The sequence below is a fragment of the Hemitrygon akajei genome, chromosome 21 (genome assembly GCF_048418815.1).
Source record: "Hemitrygon akajei chromosome 21, sHemAka1.3, whole genome shotgun sequence".
Taxonomy (NCBI): Eukaryota; Metazoa; Chordata; class Chondrichthyes; order Myliobatiformes; family Dasyatidae; genus Hemitrygon; species Hemitrygon akajei.
Window position 1 is genome coordinate 12902320 of NC_133144.1, and position 27759 is coordinate 12930078.

Here is a 27759-nt window from a genome sequence, read left to right on the forward strand (position 1 = left end):
CCACACTTCCAAGAGTCTTACCATTAATACTATATTCTGCCATCATATTTGACCTATCAAAATGAACCACTTCACACTTACCTGGGCTGAACTCCATCTGCCACTTCTCAGCTCGGTTTTTCATCCTATCAAGGTCCTGCTGTAACCTCTGACAGCCCTCCACACTATCCACAACACCTCCTACCTTTGTATCATCAGCAAACTTACTAACCCATCCCTCCACTTCCTCATCCAGGTCATTTATAAAAATCACGAAGAGTAAGGATCCCAGAACAGATGAGGCACACCACTGGTCACCGACCTCCATGCAGAACATGACCCATCTACAACCACTCTTTGCCTTCTGTGGGCAAGCCAGTTCTGGATCCACAAAATAATGTCCCCTTGGATCCCATGCCTCCTTAATTTCTCAATAAGCCTTGCATGAGGTACCTTATCAAATGCCTTGCTGAAATCTATATACTGCTCTTCCTACATCAATGTGTTTAGTCACATCCTCAAAAAATTCAATAAGGCTCTTAGGCACGACCTGCCCTTGACAAAGTCATGCTGACTATTCCTAATCATATTATACCTCTCGAAATGTTCATAAGTCTTGCCTGTCAGGATCTTCATCCTCCATGATGGAGTTGATTCTCCATCAACTTACCAACCACTGAGGTAAGACTCACTGGCTTATAATTCCTGGGCTATCTCTACTCCCTTTCTTGAATAAAGGAATAACATCCGCAACCCTCCAATCCTCCGGAACCTCTCCTGTCCGCATTGTTGATGCAAAGATCATCGCTAGACACTCAACGATCTCCTCCCTCGCCTCCCACAGTAGCCTGGGGTACATCTCATCCAGTCCCAGCGACTTATCCAAGTTGATGCTTTCCAAAAGCTCCAGCACATCCTTTTTCTTAATATCTACATGCTGAAGCTTTTCAGTCTGCTGCAAGTCATCACTGCAGTCACCAAGATCCTTTTCCATAGTGAATACTGAAGTAAAGTATTCATTAAGTATCTCTGCTATCTCCTCTGGTTCCATACTTACTTTCCCACTGTCACACTTGATAGATCCTCTTCTTTCATGTCTTATCCTCTTGCTCTTCACATACTTGTAGAATGCCTTGGGGTTTTCCTTAATCCTGTCTGCCAAGGGCTTCTCATGGCCCCTTCTGGCTCTCCTAATTTCCTTCTTAAGCTCCTTCTATTAGCCGTATAATCTTTTCAATCTCTAACATTTCCTAGCTCTCTGAATCTTTTGTAAGCTTTTCTTCTTGACTAGATTTATTACAGCCTTTGTACACCATGGTTCCTGTACCCTACCATAACTTCCCTGTCTCATTGGAACATACCTATGCAAAACTCCACACAAATATCCCCTGAACATTTGCTACATTTCTTCCGTACTTTTCTCTGAGAGCATGTTTCCAATTTAAGCTTCCAATTTCCTACCTGATAGCCTCATAATTTCCCTTACTCCAATTAAATGCTTTTCCAACTTGTCTGTTCCTATCTCTCTCCAATGCTATTGTAAAGGAGATAGAATTATGATCACTATCTCCAAAATGCTCTCCCACTGAGAGATCTGCCACCTGATCAGGTTCATTTCCAATACCAAATCAAGTACAGCCTCTCCTCTTGTATGCTTATATACTATCGTGTCAAGAAACCTTCCTGAACACACCTTGTGTATATTGCGTAGTTTTTTGAATATGACTTTGCTATTTTGAATCACTGTTTGTCATTTTGTGAAAGTAGATTTTAAATGTAGTGAGAAGGTGCTGAAAGCAAATAATCTCAAGACATCCAAGTATGTAGAGGAGAACTTGAATTGCCAAGGCATAGAAGCTATGGGCCAGGTTCATGGATTAGTAGAGATGGTAATTGATTCTTGGCATGGATAACAGACTTCTCCTTTGTGATTCTTTAATATTTGCCAAGTAATGCAAACTAATCTGGTTTCTAAAAACAGTACTTCAAGGAGAAGGATAATTTGATTGCTGAATAAATTTACGTTAAAATTATTTTGTTATTAAAATTATCCATTAATTGTTTTCTCCACTACAGTGAAGTCCAGGAAGAGATGATACTTGATCCAGGAGAAGCTCGATTTTTTGCATGGAGCGACCCTACAGGCATCAGGAAGCTTGACTGGGGCTGTGCTTGGAAAACGGGAGAACTTGACCTGTTAAAGGTCTGTGGATATTTTAAAAATGAATGCCTGAGGAAACTCTTCACAGTTCATTCTGTAACCATTTGGGCCTCAAGGCTACATTGATGTAATTTTTGCAGCAGTAATCTGCTGGAAGAACTCAGTGGGTTAAGCAGCATCTATAGGAGGAAAGGAATTGTTGACAGATAGACGACAGTAGATTCCTTTAGTACTTAGTAGATTCCTTTATCACTATTACATAGTTTATGAACTGCCTGGCTTTACAGCAGAGCCAATCATGGTGCAATTGATCTGGTTGCTGCCATCGTGTTCTCTTGAGAGGACACCATTCCCATCCTACAGTATTCAAATTGACAGGCTTGTTTGAAAGTGGAACAGTCACAGGAAAAGCACTACCTGTCTGCCCCTACTGATGGCCACCTATCTGTTGATATTCTGGTTTAAGATGGTTGTAGTGAATCTCAGTGTCTTCTGGCTGGTGGCCAATGAAATAATGAAAACAACTAAATACTTGGTTTATCAGAAAAAGTGCGATTAACAATAATTGTAAACAATATCCTGAAACTTTCCTTTGAACTTGGAGGCATTTTGATGTGACAGGTAGGGCATGGACTCATTGCTGAGAGCAAGGAAAACCCGAGGTTCAAATAATTCAAGTGCCGGGCTGAATTGGAAAGTATAGGCCAACTCAAGGCATTGAGGTACAGGCCCCAAAGCATATGGAAGTGATTGAACCCCATATTTCAAAGGTACGTTTAATGTCTGAGAAATGTATACAATATACATCCTGAAATACTTTTTCTGCGCAACCATCCATGAAAACAGAGGAGTGCCCCAAAGAATGAATGACAAGTAAATGTTAGAACCCCAAAGCCCCTCCCAGCTCCCCCCACCCCCCCCACCAGCAGAAAAAAAGCTTTGGCATCCACCACCGAACACTCAAGCCTGCAGCAAAGCATCAGCAAAGACACAGACTTGCAGTACCCCAAAGACTACTCATTCAACTGGTATTTAACATACCACAGGCTCTCTCTCTCCCTAATAAGAGAGAATGAGTTGTCTCTGTTTCACAGTGAGAGGGGAGACATAATAAGCAACTCGCTGATTTATGATGTTAAAAGTATGTTGAATTGCTTTTTCCAAGCTCTGTTCCTAAAGAACTTGGGTCTCTGGACACACAGCCAGGCGCCAGTTCGCTGCTTTCGATCTTCTGCCACATCCTTGACATACCGAATAACAGACGGTCATGAAGCCCCGAGAGCGGGTCCCATTCCCACAAAGATCCGAAGTCAGCGTCTTCAAAAGAACCCTGAAAGGGAAAAACAGAGATATTAAAGATGACAATAGAGTTGTTTCCGAAGATGCAAGCAAAGGAGTCACCATTAGGCACCATTGTCTCCTCGTAAGCTCCTCCTCTACTTAAGTGACAATTTAAGGACCAGGCCAGATTGGAAAGGTTGGATACAGGCTGAATCGAGGCAACGGGGTCCAGACTCCAGAGCGTATCAAACTGACTGACAATGATTTAGGTGCCGGGCCAACTGAAAAGATCAGAGTGTCAGGGCCTGAGGCAATGAACAGACTGGTTCAGCTGCTTGCTCTGTGACATTTACTCGGCTTTGCACTGATCTAAGGGTCTGTGGAAAGATTCTCTTTGTGGATTTCAGTTCAGAATGCTATTTGCTTGCGTTTACTGTTTGCATAATTAAACTAGGTAATTTCTAAAGTAACTACGTGTTCGACACAGCATTGTGGGCCAAAAGGCCCGTATAGTGCTGTAGCTTTTCTATGTAATTGTTCTGTGTAATTGTTTTTTTCTGTGCACATTGGGTGTTTGACGGTCTTTTTTTATTGGGTCTTTGGTGTTTCTTTGTTTTGTAAGGAGACGAATCTCAAGGTTGTATAAAGTATATATCCTTCGATAATAAATGTACTTTGAACTTGAAGCCCCATATCAGGATTCACAGTTGCTACATGAACCACTGAGCTCCTGCAGTTGATTATTTGTAGCTCCGGATTACAGCATCTGCAGTCTCTTTTGTCTCCTAATTTTAATGAAACCTGTCAGGATTACTAATCCAGTAACATTTTGACAGATAAAGTGCAGATTAACTGTCTGATGGTAGTTCAAAGCGCATTATCAGAAAAGTACAAAGCATTTGCGACAAACAATCTGTTGAAAGAGCTAAGTGGGTCGACCAGAATCTGTGGGAAGAAACCCTGCATAAAGACTGGAAGGTGGCTGGTGTTACACCTTCATATAAGTACAGATGCCCTGGGTGCCATAAGTAGTGGAGTGGTGTGACTTGATTTTAGCTTGGGGCATTGTAGTTCAATCCCAGCTTCCTCTGTATGGATCCTTTGTATATCCTCCCCATGGAATGTGTGGGTTTTCTCTGCGCGCTCCGGTTACATGCCACGGTCCAAAGATGTACTAGTTATGTTAATTGGTCATTAGAACTTGTCTTGGTATTAGGTTAGGGTTAAATAGGGGATGTTGGGGGCTGCTGGATGTTGCAGCCATATTTCTAAATAAATAAATATTTAAAACTTGGGAATTTTGACCAGTAAAACTAATTTCTGTGGTCGGTATGATACTGTAAGGGATTCTGTGGGATAAGATATACAAGCATTTGGAAAGTCGGGGGTTGATTAAGTCTGCATAGCTTTGTGCATGGGAGATCATATCTCATGAATTTGATTAAGCTTTATGAAGAAATAAACAAAAAGGATGATGAGGGCAGAGAGAGAGATACGGTCTGTATGGGCCTTTGGTAAGGTAGGGCAAGTTAGATCACATGGGAGAACTTTGTAACTGAGTACAGAATTTGGGTTGGTGGTAGGAAGTAGAGGGTGATGATGCAAGGTTGTTTTGCAGATTGCACCAAGAGTTTTTTAGAAAGGAAACCAGATGCCTATACCTGGCCAGTCTGCACAAATAAGTTTAACTTGTGACTTCTTTCTGTAATGAGCTACCAAGCCCTGCTCTTGTAACAGGCTATTAATTGGTGCACTGGAGTGGTTCAAGAGGCAATCTATCTCCCCCTTGGGAGAAACTCAAGTGCTCATCATCAGCTGCCTGGGTTCTGCTCACTTTCAAAGAGCATGGTTGAAATAATGGGAAGAAGCTGTTTCACATCTTAACAGTCCTTGTCTTAATGCTATTACTGACACCATCAACCTCTTGCTTATTGGTGGATGGTCAAAGAGATTGTGTGACAGATGGGAGGGATCCTTGACAGCACTCAGCGCCCTGCGTACACAGTGCTCCTTATAGGTGGGAGGCAGAACTCGATGATCCCTTTAGCAGTACTCACAATCCTTTTTAGGGATTTGTGGTCAGATGCCTTGCAATTCCTGTATCAGACGGTGATGCAGCTGGCCAGGAAACTCTGAATGGTCCTGATGAAGGATCTCAGCCCAAAATATCCTTTCCATAGATGCTACCTGACCTGCTGAGTTCCTCCAGCATTTTGTATGTGTTACTTGTGATGGGATTTACCACCAAACCATTAATTGGATCTCACAAGTCTCTGAATCTTTCACCTACTTTGCTCTGTTAATAAAGGTAAGTATAGATCTCAAGGGAAAGTGTTAAATTAGGGAGGAGGGAAATTATGACAGAGTTATGCAGGAGCTAGTGAGTATTAGTTGGGGACAGCTATATTTGGGCAAATCCATATCGGACATTGTGGGTGTTTAAAGACCAACTGCACAGAGTACAAAACCAATATGTTCTAATAAAAAGGACAAGCAAGGCAAGGTTAGAGATGATGATAGAAGTTATAAATGCAGTCAAGATGTAAAAGGATGTATATGTAAGGTTTAGGAAGTTGAAATTGAACAGGGTACCAAAAAAGGATATGAAATCAGAAAAGAACTCCAATGGGAATTGGGAGGATTAGGAGCAGCCATGAAATGTAGTTAGTAAGTTGAATTAAAGAGAATCTCAGGGCATTCTGTTGGAGAAGATGCTTAGGGATCAGATTAATGAGCATATAGAAAAACATGACCTAATTATGGGCAATCTGCTTGGATTTGTATGGAGCAGGTCATCTTATTGTCGACTGAGTTTTCAAAGAGGTGACAAAAGTAATCCATGTAGGTAGAGCAGTGGATGTTGTTCATATGTATTTTAGTAAGGCATTTGAAAAGGTCCCTCATGGTGGAGGGTCATTCATAAGATTAAGATGCGTGGAATCCAAGTCCATAGCTCTCTGAAAGTTAATAGCATGGTAAAGATGACATGTGGCATACTTGCCTTTATTAAGTTAATAACTTGGTTTGTTTACTATGGAGTGATGAATGCTGTGAGAAAGCCTGATAGAAGTTTATTAAATTATGAGAGTCATAGAGTAGAGGGGTGATAACTTTTTTCTCAGTGTCAAAATATCTAATATCAGAGAGCATACATTAAGATGAGGGTGTGAAAGTACAAAGGAGATGAGCAGAGGAAGTTTTTTCTTACACAGAGTGGTGGACACCTGGAATGCGCTGACTGGGGTGGTGCTGAAGACAAGTATGGTAGTTTTTAAGAGGCACTTAGATGGTAAATTAGCATAGTGGTTAGTGTAAAGCTTTATGGCACCAGTGATCACGAATTAGGGTTCAATTCCCTCACTGTTCATATGATCTCTCTGTGATTACTGGGTTTCCTCCAGGTGCTCCAGTTTTCTCCTACAATTCCTAAGATGTACTGTTAGGATTAGTGAGTTGTGGGCATTCTATATTGATGTTGAAAGCGTGACGACACTGGTAGGCATAATCCTCGGACTGTGTTGGTGCAAACGACAGATTTCACTGTATATTTTGATGTACATGTGACAAATAAAGCCAATCTTTAATTCTTCCCTAAGTATGCAGAGAATAGGGGGTGATATAGACCATGTGTGAGCAGAAGGGTTTAGTGTAATTAGATTTAATTAGGTTAGTTAGTTTGGCACAACATTACAACATTGTGGCAAAAAGGTCGTGTTCCTGTGGTGTACTACTCGATGTCATATGTCAAATGCAGTCTGACACAAAACAGGAAGAAAGCTACTTCCAGTAAATTTTCTAAATGAAGTCGTGAGACAATACTATAAAGATAGATAATGGAAATACTCAGCAGGTCAGGGCATCTGTGGGATGAGCTAACATTTCAAATCATTAGAACTTTAATTTTAGATTTCCAGAAAATACAGTTATTTATGATCAGCATAACATAGAAAATCTTTAAGTAATAGCTTTATTCAAGTTGTCTCATTGCTCGTATTGTTTTCATTTTACAGGATCAGTTTGGACAATTCCCTTGGAATACCAATAATCAGATTTATTGGATTTCCTTCCTTGATGGACGACAGCGTGTGTTGCTATTTACTGAAGATGTGGCCATTGTTTCTAAAGCACAGCAAGCTGAAGACTTAAAACAGTTTGAAAAAGGAATTACGGTTTCTCTTCATAGCCTTGGTTTATCACTTGTTAACAATGAAAGCAAACAAGAAATTGCTTACATTGGAATTACCAGGTTAGCTTTGCTTTTCTTCAACAAAATTGGTTTAAGCAAATGGTTCAAATGAATTTAATAGAAGATCCTGATTCTGCTCGTCTTATGGTCTAAGGTCAAAAATATGATGTTTTGTGGGTAATGTCTCTCAGTTGTTAGGGCTTGAAAACATTTGGCTCATTCAATAATTTGAATTGAACATTTTAAGTAAAAGGTGCTTTGTACCTTGAAAAGAATTAATGCATAATGAAACGTAATCAGTTATAAAGTAATGGGAATAAAACCAGAAAATTCTAGAAACATTTTTCTTCAGATGCAGTTCTATCCTGACCACTAGTGCTGTTTACGAGGAGTTTGCACGTTCTCATTGTGACTGCATGATTTGTCTCTGAAGTTCCAGTTTCCTTCTAAACGTTAAGGCCACATAGGTTGTCAGACTACTTGGCCATTACGGTATACGTGAATGGTTGAATCTGTGGGAGGTTGATGGAAATGTGAGGAGAATAAAATGGAATTGGTTAAGATTGGTGTAAATAGATGGTTGATGGTTGGCACAGACACAGTGGGTTAAATACTATAGAAAGAAAATCGTTAAATGTTTCAGGTCTGGTAGTAATGAAGACCCAGATAACAATTCTCTTCCCTCTGCTTTTCCATAGATGCTGAGTGGCCTAGTGAGTTTCTATCATTTTCACTTTTTATTTCAGATATCCAACATCTACAGCATATTTTGATTTGCAATTTAAAATTAATTGAACAAAAAAAATCATAGTTTGCATCATTAAACAAAAGTACAGAAAAAATGCAATGTAACAAATCCAGCTCTCACTCTGATTGTAAAAATTACAAATAAATTTCCTGAATCTCAGAATTTTCCTGAGACTCCCCATCTTTCTGCATGTTTACTTGTTAGCTTTAATGGTCTTGTTAATATCATTGCCATCTCAGAAGAATTATCCAATCCATTTTGATTCATCTAACAAAGGCTGTACGCTCGGTTACTTTCTCTACTTCCGCAGTTTTAGCAAAGAACTATCATCCCCGAACTCTGCAGACAAAAGCCTCTTTGAATTTGTACTGATTTGATGATAATGAAGGGTTCTGTTACAATGCTACACATAGAATAATCCTCACAGATTTGCTGTTTGCTATTGTTATAATCTGCAAACTTTTTTTTCAGATTCAACATGAACTATTGAAAGAGAGAAAAGATTTTTACTTTGTTTCATAATGACATATATAATTTTTAATTAAATACTTGGGAATTTTATTTTTAAGTGAACAATTACCAGAAGTCATAATTCTGACTTACAGTGAATCACAAACTTATCATCACAAGTTTTTGAAATGTATTTTAGATACTTTGTCTAAAGCCACTTCATCAAAAATGAAGTAAAAATATGGAGATCAATTCTCTTGTGACAAACCTGTGCACTGTCTGATGTGGCTAGTTCATTTAATCACCTTGTTATGACATTGAGATATAGGTAGAGCAAACAATCTGCTGGATGAACTCAGTGATTTCCTCCAGCAGTTTGTCTGTTGCTCCATATTCCAACACCTGCAATTCCTTATGTCTCCGTTGAGATTTAGAGCCTGTTGTATTGTGAATTTGTGGTATTGAGGATTTATAATATTATGTTCAAAATATTATTGCAGTTTGAATATTATTTCATTATTTAATGTATACATTTCTTGCTCTGTTAAGATTACATGTCTTTGATTTATAAACCTATTTTCCCAGTCCTCCTGATACACATTTTAATTATAAATTGATAGATTTTGATGGTATCAGAAAGGATCTGGCAAGTGTGGATTGGACCGCCTATTTTTTGTCATAAGTGTACTTGGTAAATGGAAAGCCTTCAAAAGTGAAATTTTGAGAGCAAAAGACTTGTCCGAATAAAAGGCAAGGATAACAGGTTTAGGGAACCTTGGTTTTTGAGAGATGTTGAGGCCTTGGTTAAGGTGGTGAAGGAGAATCCTAAGGGCTTCTATAGATGGGTTAAGAGCAATAGGATTCCAAGGGACAAAATTGTTTCCTCTGAAAGATCAGAATGGTAATCTATGCGTGAAGCCAAAAGAGATGGGGGAGATCCTAAATATTTTATTTTGCCTTTGTATTTACTCACAAAACAGGTAGTGTCTATAGAGGTGAGGCAAAGCAAGATCATGGCCCCATGCAGATTATAGATAAGGATGTGTTTGTTGTCTTGAGGCAAATTAGGGTGGACAAATCCCCAGGACCTTGCAAGGTATTTCCTTGGACCCTGTGGGAAGCAAATGCAAAAATTGCAGAGGCCCAACAGAGATATCTAAATCATCCTTAGTGACAGATGGGGTCCAGGAGGATTAGAGGATAGCTAATATTACATTGTATAAGAAAGGCTCCAAGAATAAGCCAGGAAATTATAGGCTGGTTAGCATGACATCAGTGGTGAGAAAGTTACTGGAAGTTATTCTAATTGACTGGATATATGAGCATTTGGATGGAAAGAGACTGATTAGGGATAGTCAGTATGGCTTTGTGTGTGGTAGATTGTGTCTATCCAATGTTTGAGAGATTTTGGGGAAGTAACCAGGAAAGTTGCTGAAAGCAAGGCAGTGGATGTTGGCTACATGGACTTTAGCAAGGTATTTGACAAGGTCCCACATGGGGGATTGATGAAGAAGGGTCATTTGCTTTGGCATTCATTCAAGCTGAGGCAGTAAATTGGGTTAGACGTTGGCTTTGCGACTGAAGCCAGCAAATGGTAGTAGATGGTTGCCTCTCACTAGTGATAGATGGAGGCCTGTCACTAGTGGAGTGCCACAGGGTTCAGTGCTGAATCTTCTATTGTTTGTCATCAATATCAATGATCTGGATGATAATGTGGTTAACTAGATTGGCAAATTAGTAGATGACACCAAGATTGGGGATGCAGTGAACAGCAAGGAAGACTTGCACAGCTTGCAGCAAGATCTGAACCAGCTGGAAAAATAGGCTGAAAAATGGCAGATGGAATTTAATGCAGGCAATTGTGAGATGTTACACACTGCAAAGTCCAACCAGGATGGATCTTACGTAGTGAACAGTAAGGCACTGAGAAGTGCTGTAGAACAAAGGGATCTGGGAATACTGGCCCACAATTCATTGAAAGTAGCATCACAGGTAGATAGGGTTGTGAAGAAAGCTTTTGCCACATTTGTCTTCATAGATCAAAGTATTGAATATAGGTGTTTGGATGCTATGTTGAAGTTGTATAAGACATAGGTAAGGCCTAATTTGGAGTATTGTGTGCAATTTTGGTCACCTAACTGCAGGGAAGATATAAATAAAATTGAAAGAGCACAGAGAAAATTTATAAGAATGTTGCTGGAACTGAGACCAGAAGACATAAGAGCAGAATTAGGCTGAACCAGTGGAAGGCCCTCTTGCCCTAGACTCCCTCACCATGGGAAACATCCTTACCACATCTACCTTGTGTTGGCATTTTAACATTTGAAAGGTTTTAATTCCAGTGAGTACAGACCCAGAGCCATCAAATGTTCCTCGTATGATGATTCTTTCATTCCTGGAATCATCCTGTGAATCTCCTCTGAACCCTGCCATTGCCATCACATCCTGAGTTATAAGGGAAAATCATAAGATACAGGAGCAGAATTAGGCCGTTTCACCCATTGACTATGCTCAGCCATTTCATCACAACTGATTCATTTTCCCTGTCAGCCCCAATGTCCTGCTTTCTCCTCGTATCTCTTCATACCCTGACTGATCAAGAATCTATCAACCTCTGTTGTAAATGTACATACAGACTTTGCCTCCACAGCTGCCTGTGGCAAAGAATTCCACAGATTCACCATTCTCTGGCTAACGAAATTCCACATCATCTCTATTCTAATAGGACACCTCTCTGTTCTCAGGATGTGTCCTCTGGTCTTAGACTCTCCCTCCACAGGAAACATCCTTTCCACATCCACTTGATCAAGGCCTTTTGCCATTCTATAGGTTTCAATGAGGTCACCCATCATTCTTTTGAATTCTAGTGAACACAGGCCCAGAGCCATCAAATGCTCTTCATATGACAAGCTGTTCAAACCTGGAATAATTTTCATGAACCTCCTTTGAACCCGCTCCAGTTTAAGCACATCCTTTCTAAGATAATGGGCCCAAAACTGCTCTCAGTACTCCAAGTGAGGCCTCACAGTGCTTTATGAAGTCTCAACATTACATCCTTGCTTTTATATTCTAGTCCACTTGAAATCAACGCTAACATCGTTGCATTTGACTTCCTCACCACAGACTCAATCTGCAAATTAAACTTTAGGGAATCCTGCACCAGTCCCTTTGTGCTTCACTTTTGTATTTTCTCTCCATTTCGACAATAATCTACCCTTCTATTTCTTCTACCAAAGTGCATGACCATACACTTCTGAACACTGTATTCCATCTGCCTCTCCTTTACCATTCTCCTAATCTGTCTAAGTCCTTATATAGCCTACTTCCTCAAAACTGTCTGCTCCTCCACCTATCTTTGTATCATCTGCATACTTTACAACTAAGCCATCAATTCCATCATCCAAATCATTGACATATAACGTAAAAAGAATCAGTCCCAACACAGACCCATGCGGAACACCACTAGTCACCGGCAGCCAATCAGAAAGGATCCGTTTATTCCCACTCTTTGCCTCTTGCCAATCAGTCACTGCTTTATCAAAGCAAGAATCTTTCCTGAAATATCATGGGATTGTAGCTTGTTAAGCACCGTCACGTGTGGCACCTTGTCAAAGGCCTTCTGAAAATCCAAGGACACAACATCAACTGATTCTCGTCTGTCTATCCTGCTTGTTATTTCTTCAAAGAATTTCAACAGATTTGTCAGGCAAGATTTTCCCTTGAGGAAACTATGCTGACTACGGCCTATTTTATCATGTCTCTCCAAGTTCCCTGAGACCTCATCCTTAATAATTGACTCCAACATCTTGCCAACCACTGAGATGACTAGCTGGTCTATAGTTTGCTTTCTTCTGCCTATCTCCCTTCTTGAAGAGTGGAGTGACATTTGCAATTTTCCTGTCTTCTGGAGCTGCACCAGAATCTAGTGATTTTTGAAAGATAATTACTAATGCCTCCATGATCTCTTCAGCCACCTCTTTCAGAACCCCGGGGTATACATCGTCTAGTCCAGGGGACTTATCTACCTTCAGACCTTTCTTGGGACCTTTCCCAAGAACTTCTCTGTAGTCATGGTAATCTCATACACCTCATGATTTCTGACTCCCAGAACTTCCACCAAACTTCTTCTGTCTTCTACAGTGAAGACTGATACAAAATACTTAACTCAGTTTGTCCGTCTTTTCTTTGTCCCCCCATTACTACTGCTCTAGCATTGTTTTTGAGTGGTCCAATATCCTCTCTTGCCTCTCTTTTACACTTCCATGCACATCTTCTTCCCCTTTGAATCTTTATGCCACTGACATACGTTTACAGTTGCCAATTAACCTTTTGGATCAGAGAGGAAACTGGAGCATCCATAGGAAATGCACCCAGTTAAGATATGTGCAGACAGTACCTGATTGGACCTGTTCCCTGGAACAGTGATGAGTAGTACTTCCCTAAATCCAGTTCTCAGTTAATTTTGGAAGGTTGCTGCAACTTTTGATAAATGTTGAGGTAACTATATATTGAAAATGTTCCTCATAGCAGTAAATGGTCAAATAACACAAAATACAAATGTAAAATTTTTGGAAACAAAATGTGGAAAAATTCAGCTGAATACGTTTGCTGAAGACTGCCATGTCAAAGTTATTATCTGAAGCCGTCTCTATAATTAGTTCTAAGATTTTGTTTTTGAAGTATTAAAACATTAAAAAATAGGTAAGTAAAGTTGGTGTGGAAAAAGAATTATTTCTGAAGGTTTTCTATCCCTTTATTTATTTTATTTAGAGACAGGGCAGAACAAGTCCTTCGGCCCAACGAGCTGCACCGTCCGGCAGCCCACTTATTTAACCTTAGCCTAATCACATGAGAATTTTACAATGACCAATTAACCTACTAACTTGTACTTCTTTGGACAGTGGGAGTAAACCAGAGCACCCAGAGGAAACTCATGCAGTCAAGGGGAGAATATACAGTTCCTTACATATGATGCTGGAATTGAACTCTGTACTCCACAATGCCGTGAACCGAAATAGCATTGCACTTAACCCTTACACTACCATGACACCACACGGCTCAGTAAAATGTTTGAGCATTTTTAAAATTTTTTAATCAGTTTTCATTCTGTTTTCAGCTCTGGTGTTGTCTGGGAAATGAAACGCAAGCAGCGGTGGAAGCCATTTAGTCAAAAGCACATCAATCTTTTGGAACGGGCCTATCAAAAACATCTGACGACAAGGACTGAAGAGCACTGGATTAAGTTGGATAATAACTTAGAGGTAACATAAAGAGTTCTTGTCTAACTGAGTGTGAGTTCCGGTGAATATGTTAGCTCACAAAAATAGTTCTTGACATTTTATTTGGAACTGATCAAACTCCAAAAGTCAATAAGTCACTTGACGATTTCCCTTTCTCTTACTGTGTGAGCCTTTATTTAATAAAATCCTTTGACTGACATTGTTCTCTTACATTCCACTGGTTCAGCTACCACCACCCTGCCCCCCACTTCGTGAGCGACATTCAACATTTGGAAGATTGTTTTCTGTATACTTCCTCTAAAAATACCACTACGAAAATTATTGATCCATCATTTGCACTTCCACCATATATTTGTGATATGTACAGAGAATAAATATATATAGTAATTGGGAAACAAATCAACCTATCTAAAGGAATCAATGCAAGCACATATCCTGTTTCTAATTAAGTTCTGTTGACTAATGGGAAAACTTTTTCTCCTTTTCTCTGCTTTCAACTTGTGGGAATTCTGAGATAAAAGTTAGCGCCAATTTGAAAACTGCATTTATAGATTACATATGGAACAGAAATCTTCAGTCCTTGGTGGTCATGCAGAATAATTCTTTAATGTAACTTTACCTTTCAAATACTTATCTTTTTGATAGCATTCATGAAGGGATGCGTACTCATTTATGTTTGTCTAACAGTAGTGAAACGCTTTGAGTGAAAGCCATGCAGTGATCTGGGTACAGGATCATGTACCCACAGTTGATTTGCTACTGTGGTGGCATTTCTGTTCGATGCAAGATTACCCTGCTTTTTTTATTTTAGGCTAATTTTCACCGGATGGAAACTCGATTGCCTCAGCAAATGAGCATCAAGCGAGACTTTATATCAGGAATTCATGTTGAATACAAACAGTCAGCTCATCATAGGAGCTTACGTGCACAATTATATTGGCTGCAGGTAAAGTTTCAATCCTCTTGCATTGTAATGGTATTGTTTCATTAAGGTTGGTTTGGTTTTGGGTTCCATCGAATTAAGAGAGAAGACTACACACAGGGCAAGGTGAGAGATTTTAAAACGAGCACTTGCAGGTTTTTAACTTTTCAGGCAGCCCAATCGAATCACAATTCTTTAGCAAGGGCAAATAAAGCCACGGTAGGGACAAGCAGAGCAGCCGTTGTGCGAGTGGACCAGTGTTAGAGTGGGGAAGTTTTGGTTCAGCAGGCTTGGGTGAGGTAATTTTCTGTTCATCTGTTAGTGCATAGTTAATGGCATGAAAATGGCTCCAGAGTCAGTGTTGTGTTCTTTGTGTGAGAAATGAGAATTCTGAAAGACCTTCAGCCTCCCAGATAACCACATCTGCATCAGGTGCACCGAGATGCAGTTCTTCAGAGAACATACTAAGGAATTAGAGCTGCAGCTCAAAGTTCCTCAGCTTGTACGAAAAACTTAGCAGTTGATAGGAGGTACAGGGAGATAGTCACCCCTAAGTTGCAGAAGGCAGGTACTGTCAGGAGAGGGAAAGGAAATGGGCAGCCAGTGCAGAGTACCCATGTCCATTCCCCTCAATAATAAGTATACCACTTTGGATCCTTTTGAGGAGGACAACCTACCAGAGTGAGCAGCAGTGACTGAGACTCTGACACTGAATGTGGCACGGTGGCTCAGAAGGGAAGGTGGTGGGGGGGAGGGGGGGAGAGGACTGCAGTACTGACAGGGGATTCCACAGTTAGAGGAGTATACATGAGACTCTGTGGGTATGAAAGAGATACCCAAATGATATTTTGCCTCCCAGGTGCTAGGGTCTGGGAAGTCTTGGATCAGGTGCATGGTATTTTAAAGTGCGAGGGTGAGCAGCCAGAAGACTTGGTACATATTGGCACCAATGACATAGGTAGGAAAAGGGAGGTGGTCTTGAAGAGAAAATTTAGGGAATTGCTTAGAAAGCTGAAAAACAGGAGCTCCAGGATAGTAATCTCTGGATTACTGCCTGTGCCGCATGCCAGTGAAGATAAAGGTAGGATGATTTGGCAGATGAATGCGTGGCTGAGGAACTGGTGCAGAGGGCAGGGGTTCAGATTTCCGGATCATTGAGTTCTCTTCTGAGGTAGGTATGATCTGTAAAAAAAAAAAATACCGAGAGAGACCAATATCCTTGCAGGCAGGTTTGCTAGAGCTGTTGGGGACTATTGTCAAGGACATGGGAACCATAGTGATAAAGCTGAAGATGGGGCAGTTTGTATACATCTAGATGCAGTGTGTAGTGACTCTGTGGTCTGTGAGGGAAGGACAGGCAGATGATGGAGCAAAATTGCAGTCAGTGGGATGAGCTCAAGTGTAACATGGGGGCAATGTTGAAAATAGTGATGAATACAGGATTGAAAGTGTTATATTTGAATGCACGCAGTATACCGAATAAGGTAGATGATCTTGTAGCACAATTAAAGATTGGCAGATGTGATGTGGGTATCTCAGAGTTGTTGTAAGAAAATCATATTTGGGAGTTTTAACATCCAAGGATACAGATTGTATCAAAAGGACAAGCAGGTTGGTAGATGGGGTGTGGTGTTTCTGTTGGTAAGAAAAATGAAATAGAATCCTTAGAAAGAGGTAACATAGGATTGGAGAATGTAGAATCTTTGTGGGTAGCATCAAGGAACTGTAATACAGTCCTTCGAACAGTTGCCAGGAAGTGGGCTACAAATTACTTAATATATATATTTTTTTGAGATACAGTGCAAAATACACCCTTCTAGCCTTTCAAGCCGCAGCAACCTCTAATTTAACTGCAGCCTAACTATGGGACAATATAATGACTCATTAACCTACCAACTGGTACGTCTCTGGACTTGGGAGGAAACTGGAGTACCCACATGGTCAGAGGGAGAACATACAGATTCCTTTTAGACTGCAATGGGAATTGAACACAGGTTGCTGGTATTGTAAAGCATTGTGCTAACTACTACACTACAGTGCTGCCCAATATACCAGCAGATAAAAAAAAGCGCATGTCAAAAGGGCAGTGTTAAATAGTCACAGAGGATTTCAATATGCAGGTAGATTAGGAAAATCAGGTTGGTGCTTGATCCCGAGAGAAACCATTTATGGAATGCCTGTGAGCTGGCTTTTCAGAGCAGCTTATGGTGGAATCCACTAGGGGAGAGGCTATTCTGGATTGGTTGTTGTGTATTGAACCAGATTTGACGAGGAAGCTTAAGAAAAAGGAACTCTTAGGAAGACTCTGTTGGACCGGATATATAAGTATTTGGATAGACATGGACTGATTAAGAAAGTCAGCATGGCTTAATGTGTGAAAAGTCACGTCTAACCAATTTTTTAGAGATTTTCGAGGAAGTTGCGAGAAAAGTGGATTAAGGCAAGGCAGTGGATGTTGTCAACATGGAATTTAGTAAGGTGTTTGACAAGGTCCCACATGGGAGGTTAGTCAAGAAGGTTCAGTCACTTGGCACTCAAGATGAGGTGGTAAATTGGATTTGACATTGGCTTTGTCAGAGAAGCTTGAGAGTGGTCAAGGAGGGTTGCCTCTCTGACTAGTGGTGTGCCACAGGGATCAGTGCTGGGACCTTTTGTTTGTCATCTATTTGTGGATGAAAATGTGGTTAACTGGATCAGCAAATTTGCAGATAACTCCAAGATTCAGGGTGTAGTGGACAGTGAGGAAGGCTATTATGGCTTGCAAAGGGATCTGCATCACATGGAAACATGGGCTGAAAAATGGCAGATGGAATTTGGAATAGAGGTGGAGAACATTTTTCCTGTAAGGGGAGTCTTAGACCAGAGGGTACAGTCTCACAATAAAGGGTTGTCTATTTAGAAAGGAGATGAGGAATTTCTTGAGCCAGAGGGTGTTCAATCTGTGGAATTTGGCGGAGCTTGATAGGTTCTTGATTAGTCTACGTGGAGAAGGCAGGATAATGGGGTTGAGAGAGCAAGTGGATCAGCCACGATGAAATGCTGGAGAAGACTTAATAGGCCAAATGGCCTAATTCTTCTCCTAAATCTTGTGGTCTTATGGGTTTAGATTGGCTCTTCCATCTGATATTCTGCAGTCAGACTGATCACTGGTTGGTCACCTTAAACTTAAGGAGGTCTGACAGTAAGTATATTGGTAATTAAGGTGGTGATATAATATTTCAATGCTGGAATGGCCCCTGTTTAAAGGCATATTGGTTAAAATTTTACCCGTATTGCCAAGTTTGTTACATTATATGATTTGATATTTTACACAAGATTTATGTAAGACCAGTGGATCTGTAGTTTTCTAAGGCTATTAGAGCTCACTATTCAGTAATATACTTATACGGTTTCCTATCTCCTGCTTGCTCACTGTCCAGTGACTCCATTAGGAAGATACACAACTTCGGCAAATTTCCTCACTGAGACAGAGGTTGTGGGTTCAGGTCACAATATAGGGTATCCTGTCCAATATTTACCCTACAATCTGCATCGCTAAACAAGATTCTGCATTCATTGATATGGTGCTGTTATATGGTGTTTACCTATATTAGAACAATAGGTACTATAAAATTACTTATTCAGTTTTAAAGTTCCTTTCTGGTTGACTCATTATAGGAATGATGTGAAAAATTTAGAGAGTGTGCAGAGGAGATTTACCAGATGCTTCCTGGATTGGAGAATATGTCTTATGAGGAAAGATTGAGCAAGCTAGAGTTTTTCTCTTTGGAGCGAAGAACAATTCAGTAGAGGTGTGTAAGATGATAAGAAGCATAGATGGAGTGGACAGCTCGCACATTTTTACAAGGTGGAAACAGCTAATGTTACTTTGAAGCTGATTGGAGGAAAGTATAGGGCAGATATTAGAGTTAGGTATTCTACACAGAGAGTGGTAAGTGCATGGAGCGCACTGCCAGGGTGGTGGTAGAGGTACATACATTAGAAACATTTAAGAATCTCTTCGATAGTCACGTGGATGAAAGAAAAATGGAGAACTGCGTGGAAGGTAAAGGTTAGACTGATCTTGGAATAGGTGAAAAGGTTGGCACAACATTGTGGCCTGAATTACCTGTACTGTACTGTTCTATGTTCTGAAGAGTTTTAAATTGTTTAAAGTTAATAGAGGCTTCCATGTGAATATCTTTTAAGAACTGAGACTGGAGATATTTGTGCTTTAGTTCTAGTTTGTCATTACATTTTTGGTCTTCAAGGCCTCAAAGGAAATATATTTATATATTGATATTATTATTTATATATCCATGAATAATAAACCTTAGACAGATAGTAAAAATCAAGATTTCTGTAGATGTTTGAAACCTCGACTCAAAAAACGATGGAAGCAATGAGCAGGTTAGACAGTAACATTTGAAAGAGAAATAGAGATAATGATTTACATTGTCCCTTTTTCAGGGCAATTGGGCATAAGTGGCCCAAACACCATGATACTTTTTTTCTGAAATGACCAAATAAATAGCTCTAATACTTTCAGACTACTTCATCTGTTTTTCTGTTGCAGGTTGACAATCAGCTTACTGGAGCAATATTTCCAACTGCATTCTATCCTGTACTCCCACCCAAGTCAATTGCATTGGATTCAGGTGAACTTACTTATATCCCCAAACAGTATATTACCTTCAGATATCTTTGCAAATGTTCATGTTTCATATATGCTCTTTTCAGAACCAAAGCCATTTATTGACATAAGTATCATCACAAGATTTAATGAACACAGTCAAGTGACACAGTTCAAGTGAGTAAAGTATCTTTCTCATTTGTAGTTGTTCAATTTGTTGATGCTAATGTGCAGTTTTAAAACATTAATTTAGCTGATCCTCAGTTATATTGTCTGGGGATTTGGATCTATACTCCGCTGTAAATCAGGTCTAATTAAGTTTATTGCAAATTTTGTAAGTATAGTAGTTCTCTTTTGATATTTATGCTGCATGCTAACCACTGCCTACCTATCTTCATTCCATCCTGTCACTATTCCATTTTTGTATACTTGTCAGCAGGATTTATCCTTAATCACAGACTATTTCTCATTGATGTCATCATCAAGCAGAATTATTTTTCGCCTATCCTGATCACACCCAGCTTTACCTCACAATCACAACTCTAAACTTCTTCATTGTGTTTTTAGTCAAACTTGTCCAACATCAGCAATTGAATGACTAGAAATTTCCTGTACATAATTAATGGAAAACCAAATACTATTTTTCCAACTTTTCAATTATTGTTAGTCCTGAGCCATGAATCTGTTCCTCTTCCTGGCATCTTTCTGAAATTGGACAAGACTTCAGAATAAAGCCAGAAAATGTTAGAAACGTTCAGCAGATTAGGAACAGTGTTAACCTTCATCAATTACTGCTTTGTGCCACATGGGGATCTCTTAAAACTAAAGCTAATACAATCAAAATAATAAGTACTTTTGTGATACGCTTTTATTTTGTTGCTGAAATAAAGATTTTATGGAAAAACATGCTCTTTAAACTAAGTATTTTTTCCCCCTCTAACTTTCAGATACTTCATGGTTTTGATTCAGGAAATGGCTGTGAAGATCGATCAGGGCTTTCTCAGCGCTGTTGTTGCATTGTTTACTCCAACCTCTGATCTTCTTGCAGGGACACAGAAGGTAATCTCAGCACAATGTATGTTAAATACTTATTTATAGGTGGTGCTGCAACAATTCCTCAGCCATGAGCTGTTGTTAGCAGCCTCGTTAGACGAAAGTTGTTCCTGGTAATTATGACATGACTTGTTTAGCTTTCTGAAGCTCACCAACTTTCGTCTGAATCTGTTTGTGTAATGGCTATTTTGCAAAATAAAAAATATTGCCGTGACCAGTTTTTGGCAAATATATGTTAACAAAGATGAGGTATATATATACTAGGATTTAATGGGTTTCTGTTATCTTCCTCAGCTTTTAAATGGTGGCCTAGGTTGGCCAGGAAGAGAGAAAGTTTTGTCTTATTGCCTTCTTTGACCAGCTGCTGCTCTGATGGAACCTACACAAGTTTAATTCATCATTATGAGTGCATGGTGGATGCAATAATTACTGTGTACAGTTTTATAGGAATTGCATGTTACTGTGAATTGTGTACCATCCTGATTTGGATGCGAAAGCACCGTTGCATCATTATTGTTTGGGCCAAGATCCTTGAATCTAGTGATGGAAGAATCATATCAGAATCCATTTAAACTTATTTCACTGCAGATTAAATAGGCCTTCACACTTTGTGACAAGCCATGGGAAATACTAAATGGTAGTGAAATTCAGATTAGTGCAAAGTATGCCATAAAAGTGAAGCTGGCAAATGTAAAGAGAATGAGCAATGAATTTGAAAGAGAGATTAGAAAACATTATCAATGAAAATAAGGCACGATATTTTGGAGCTCCACCTAAACAAAGGTAGATTATTCAACCATTTTAGTGCCATATTAAAGCCCTTACTTACTTGTGATCAACTTCAGAGGGCTAAGGTGGATTTTTATCTTAAATATATGCACTACTTAGTTTTTACCTAGGCTTTTATTTACAAAGAATACTGGCCATTGGTTGATGGAATTGAATGGCTTTGAATCTTTTCAGTCAAGTACCCAAACATCTTCACTGTTTAGATTTATTTAGACAAGTCAGTAAAGAATTTCCCTTATAGATGGCGAAGATCCCTCGTGGGACAAAACTATAAAATTAGGGCCATTGCTGATGTGGGCCAGTGTTAGAGTGGTCAGGCATTGGCTCAACAGCTTAGGTAAGAACAGGCTAAGCATGCTAGGTCACCTGGAATCAATTGGTTGATTGGTGAACTTAAACTTAAGACGTTAGAGCCAAAGATATAACAAGTGCAGGCAGGATGGTACTTTAGGCAGTAGTATGCTCCTCCTGTAAAATGTGGGATTGAAGGGGACATAACAGTCTCTGTGATGACTGCATCTGCAGAAAGTGCATGCAACCTCAACTCCTGACTGACGAGGTCAAGGAACTGGTACTGCATGTACTCAGCACCATCTAGGAGGCCAAAAACCTCATAGATGAGGCATTTACTGAGGTGGTTACACCCAGAGTGCAGGCCTCAGATAGTGGATAGGTGACTACTGGGAGAAGTAAGGAGAGTAAGCAGTTAGTGTAGGGTTCCCCTGTGTCATTTCCCTCAGCGATGAGTATACCCATTTTGGATTCTGTTGGGGAGCAGGGGTGGGGGGAATGACCTATCAGGGCACTGCAGCAGCAGCCAGGTCAGCTCTGAGGCTTAGCAGGGAAGAATACAGTCAGGTAGAGTGATAGTGATAGAAGACTCAAAAGTTATGGGACAGGCAGGAGATTCTGTGTCTATGAAAGAGAAATCAGGATGGTGTGTTGCTTGCCAGCTGCTAGGGTCAAGGATGTTTCAGAGTGGCTGCAGAATATTCACAAGAGGGAGCATGAACAGTCAGAGGTTGTGGTGCACATTGGCATCAATAGGTAGAAAGGAGGAAGTGGTCTTGCGCAGTGAGTGTAGGGAGTTGGGGAAGAGGCTAAAAAGTAGGACCTCCAATGTAGTAATCTCTGAATTACTCCGTGTCACGTGCTAGTCAGGGCAGGAATAGGATGGTGGTATAGATGAATGAGTGGCTGAGGAACTGGTGCAAGGGATAGTGTTTCAGTTTTCTAGATCATTGGGATCTCTTCTGGAAAGATGTGACTCGTACAAAAGGGATAGGATACACCTGAACTTGAGAGGGACCAATATCTTCGCAGGCAGGTTTGTTAGAGTTGTTGGGGGAGGTTTTAAACTAAATTGGCAAGGGGAAAGAAGCCAGAGTGATGGGCTGAGTTTGGGCAGTTGGTAGGGCAGGATTGCAGACAGTGGGATGTTGAAGTTTAACATGGTGGCAAAATTGAAAAGTGTGATGAATAGAGAATTGAATGTGTTATATTTGAATGCACCCAATATATGGAATAAGGTAGACATTCTTATAGCACAGTAAAAGATTGGCAGGAGTGATGTTGTTGTCCTCACTGAGTTGTGGCTGTAAGAAGATCACAGTTGGGAGCTTAACATCCATCGATGCACTTTATATCGTCAGGACACACAGGTAGGTAGGAGGGATCGGGTGGCTCTGTAGGTAAAAATAAATGAAATTAAATCCTAAGAAGAAGGTGACGTAGAATCGGAAGATATAGTCATGGGGGATTTCAATATGCAGGTAAATTGAGAAGATCAGGTTGGTGTTGGACCCCAAGAGATGGATTTTGTTGAATGCCCCTGAGATGGGTTTTTAGAGCAGCTTGTGTTGAGAAAGGCAATTCTGGATTGAGTGTTGTGTAATGAACCAGATCAGTTTAGAGAGCTTAAGGTAAAGGAACCCTTGGGAGACGATGATCATAATATGATAGAATTCATCCTGAAGTTTGAGAGGGAGAAGATAAAGTCAGACGTACCAGTATTACAGTGGAATAAAGGGAAGATTGATCAGCTCTAAAGATGAAAATTACCCTTGGATAAAAGCTTTGCGTCACAGAAATGAAAACATGGCTATGGTTAATCTTTTTATTGCTTCTTCGCACAATGATTTTTTTTTACACAGCTGGCATTGATATTGTTCAGTTGATGTTATTTTGTTTACTTCTGTAGACCAGTTTGATAGATCAAGATATGGAATCGATAAAGGCAGAACTGATAGAAACATCAATGACTGATGCCTCAAACCTGAGTTTCTTTGAGTATTTCCACATCTCGCCAATAAAGGTAGAATAATCAACTCCTTTTCAGTTTAATGAAGAATTTATATTTATAAAAAAGTTAACGATAACTATGGTAGTAACTTTATGCTAGGTTTGATACATTCACTTTTGCTCCTTTTTATTGTATATCCGTTTAATAATAACTTTTGTTGGCCATTATTTTTGTTTTCTCTCAAGAATCCAATCAGCTGAAATTGGGTTCTTTTCCCAAGTTTGCACTAGCTTGAGAGCTTTGCATATATAGTGGATTCTGATTAATTAGGACACATTGGGAACCTTAGATTTTGGCCCAATTAGGTGGCTGTCCTAATTAGCCGAATTTTCATGGAAATAGTTTAAAAAAGGCAAACTAGTCTTCAAGAAAGTACGTGACATACTCGAGCCAGGAGATTCTTAGTCTGCTAAGGGCTAGATAGGTGGCATTCAAGACTGGTGATCCAGAACTATACAAAGGGGACAGGTGCGACTAAATGCTGTATTTGGTGTAAGCCAAACACCATACATCATCAAAAACACACCGTCAGTACTGTGAAATATGGTGGTGGCTGCATCATGCTGTGGAGGTACTTCACTGCCGTAAGCTCTGGAAGGCTTGTGAAGGTAGAGGGTAAAATGAATGCAGAAAAATACAAGGAATTCCTGGAGGAAAACCTGATCCACTCTGCAAGAGAACTGCAACTTGGGAGAAGATTTATTTTCCAGCAAGACAATGACCCCAAGCATAAAGCCAAAGCTACAGAGGAATAGCTTAAAAACAACACAGTTAATGTCCTGGAGTGGCTAAGTCAGAGTCTAGATCTCAATCCAATTGAGAATTTATGACTAGACTTTGAAACAGGCTATTCGCCATGATCCCCATGCAGTCTGGCAGAGCTTGAGCAATTTTGTAAATGTGCAAAGCTGATAGAGACCTATCCACACAGACTCAAGGCTGTAATTGCTGCCAAAGGTGCACCTAATAAATGCTGACTTGAAAGGGGTGAGTAATTATGCAATTGACTATTTTGTGTCTTGTATTTGTAATTAATTTAAACCAATTTGTATAAATTTGTTTTCACTTTGACATGGAAGAGTCTTTTCTGTTGACAAATTAAATCCACTGCGATTCAATGTTGTAAAACAATAACACATTGAATACTTCCAAGGAGGGTGAATACTTCTTATAGGCACTGTGTTAAAAGCGTAATCCAAGCCAAGATACCAACTCGGAAGTTGTTGGTGAATTTAGCCATTCTGTTCTTTTCTAAACAGCTGCATCTAAGCTTGTCTTTGGACTCGGGGGGAGAGGAGTCTACTAAAGGAAAGCAAGAGGCAGCACGACTCCAGTCTATCCACGTTTTGCTCAAAAGTATTGGAGCTACATTAACAGATGTTGATGACCTTATCTTTAAGTGAGTGGAACATGCTGCTTTAAACAATTGGGGTAATATTTTCCCCAAACTGGGGAGATTGTTGTAACTTTGTACAAACCCCATTTCCAGAAAAGTTGGAATATTTTCCAAAATGCAATAAAAACAAAAATCTGTGTTATGTTAATTCACATGAACCTTTATTTAACTGACAAAAGTACAAATAAAAGATTTTCAATCGTTTTACTGACCAACTTAATTGTATTTTGTAAATATACACAAATTTAGAATTTGATGGCTGCAACACACTCAACAAAAGTTGGGACAGAGGCATGTTTACCATTGTGTTACATCACCTTTCCTTTTAATAACACATTTTAATCGTTTTGGAACTGAGGATACTAATTGTAGTAGATTTGCAATTGGAAATTTTGTCCATTCTTACTTGATATAAGACTTCAGCTGCTCAACAGTCCGTGGTCTTCATTGTCTGATTCGCCTCTTCATGATGCGCCATACATTTTCAATAGGAGATAGATCTGGACTGGCAGCAGGCCAGTCAAGCACACACACTCTGTGTCTACAAAGCCACACTGTTGTAGCCCGTGCAGAATGTGGTCTGGCATTGTCCTGCTGAAATAAACATGGATGTCCCGGGAAGAGACGTCGCCTTGATGGCAACATATGTCTCTCTAAAATCCTAATATACGCCTCAGAGTCCATGGTACCTTCACATACATGCAACTCACCCATGCCATGGGCACTAATGCACCCCCATACCATCACAGATGCTGGCTTTTGCACCTTTCACTGATAACAATCAGGATGGTCGTTTTCATCTTTGGCACGGAGAACTCAACGCCCATTTTTTCCCGAAAACTAGCTGAAATGTGGACTCATCTGACCACAGCACACGGTTCCACAGTCTTTTGGTCCATCTGAGATGAGCTCGGGCCCAGAGAACTCGCCAGCGTTTCTGCATAGAATTGATGTATGGCTTCCTCCTTGCGTAATACAGCTTCAAGTTGCATTTCTGGATGCAGCGACGGACTGTGTTAAGTGACAATGGTTTTCCGAAGTACTTCTGAGCCCAGGTGGCTATAATTGTCACAGTAGCATGACGGTTTCTTAGGCAGTGCTGCCTGAGGGCTCGAAGATCACGCGCATTCAACAGTGGTTTCCGACCTTGCCCTTTACGCACTGAGATGTCTCTGAATTCTCTGAATCTTTTCACAGTATTATGTACTGTAGATGTTGAAAGACCTAAATTCTCTGCAATCTTGTGTTGGGAAATGTTCCTTTTGAACTGACTAACAATTCTCTCACGAATTTTGGCACAAAGGGGTGAGCCACGACCCATTCTTGCTTGCAAAGACTGAGCCTTTGATGGACGCTACTTTTATACCCAGTCACAATACCTCACCTGCTCTCAATTAGCCTGCTTAATGTGGAGTCTTCCAAACCGGTGCTACTTGAATATTCTGTGCACTTTTCAATCTTATTTTAACTCTGTCCCAACTTTTGTTGAGTGTGTTGCAGTCATCAAATTCTAAATTTGTGTATATTTACAAAATTAAGTTGGTCAGTTAAACTATTGAAAATCTTTTCTTTGTACTTTTGTCAGTTAAATAAAGGTTCACGTGAATTAACATATCACAGATTTTTGTTTTTATTGCATTTTGGAAAATATCCCAACTTTTCTGGAAATGGGGTTTGTATTTATTTTAATACTTTTGTATAATTGTAGAAGTATATATATAAATAAGATTTAATTTCATTTCAGTTTATGATGAGCTTAAATTTATTGAGGATGGAGAAAGGGAATTGAAAATACTAAAAAAGCTGGTAACCCTAAAAAAAAGTGAAAAAAATGCAGACCTCAAATATCAACAGGTCAGGCCATATCAATGGAAATAGAAGCAAAGTTAATGTTTCAGGTCAAAGACCCTTCATCAGAATGAAAAACACAGAGTAAGGAGGCTTTGGACAAATGGGGCAGCACAGTGGGGCAGCTAGTGGAGCTGCTGTCTCATCGTCATACAACATAGAACCAACATCCCCCGTGCCAACCTAGATGACTTTATAAATTTGTCCAGTTTATCTCTGTTTATCTCGTATTCCTCTAAGGGTTCCCAACCTGTGGTCCATGGCATAAAAAAGGTGGGGAACCCCTGCTCTAAACCTTTCCTATCCATGTACCTGTCATAGAATCTTTTAAATACTGTTCTTGTCCTGGCTCACGCGGCTCATTCCATATGTGCATCACTCTCTACTTAAATAAGTTGCCTGTCATCTCTTTTAAACTTTTCCCCTATCATCTTAAACCTACACCACCTAGTTTTTTCATTCTCTTTCCCAGTACAAAAGACTGCCTCCATTCATCCTATCTATGCCCCTCATGATTTTGTATACCACTATAAAGTCACCATCTGAGTCTGATGTTCCAAGGAATGAAATTCTCTTTCTCTGTAACTCAGGTCTTCAATGCCTGGCAACAAAGAAACAGAAAACATACAGCACAATGCAGGCCTTTCGGCCCGCAAAGCTGTGCTGAACATGTACTTACCTTAGAAAAATCCTAGGTTTACCCATAGCCCTCTATTTTTCTAAGCTCCATGTAGCCATCCAGGAGTCTCTTAAAAGACACTATCGTTTCCGTATCCATGACTGCCGCTGGCA

At 39.9% G+C, this 27759-nt stretch overlaps 1 protein-coding gene across 1 annotated transcript in view; it reads left to right on the forward strand.

The window, feature by feature from the left end:
- The window catches only part of vps13c (vacuolar protein sorting 13 homolog C), a 389552-nt gene that overhangs the window by 281901 nt on the left and 79892 nt on the right, over positions 1-27759 (forward strand). The window contains 9 exon segments of the mRNA XM_073024838.1: positions 2056-2182; positions 7432-7667; positions 13922-14066; positions 14857-14991; positions 19523-19604; positions 19687-19756; positions 20527-20638; positions 23622-23735; positions 24983-25122. Of these exon segments, the coding sequence (XP_072880939.1) occupies positions 2056-2182; positions 7432-7667; positions 13922-14066; positions 14857-14991; positions 19523-19604; positions 19687-19756; positions 20527-20638; positions 23622-23735; positions 24983-25122 (1161 nt within the window).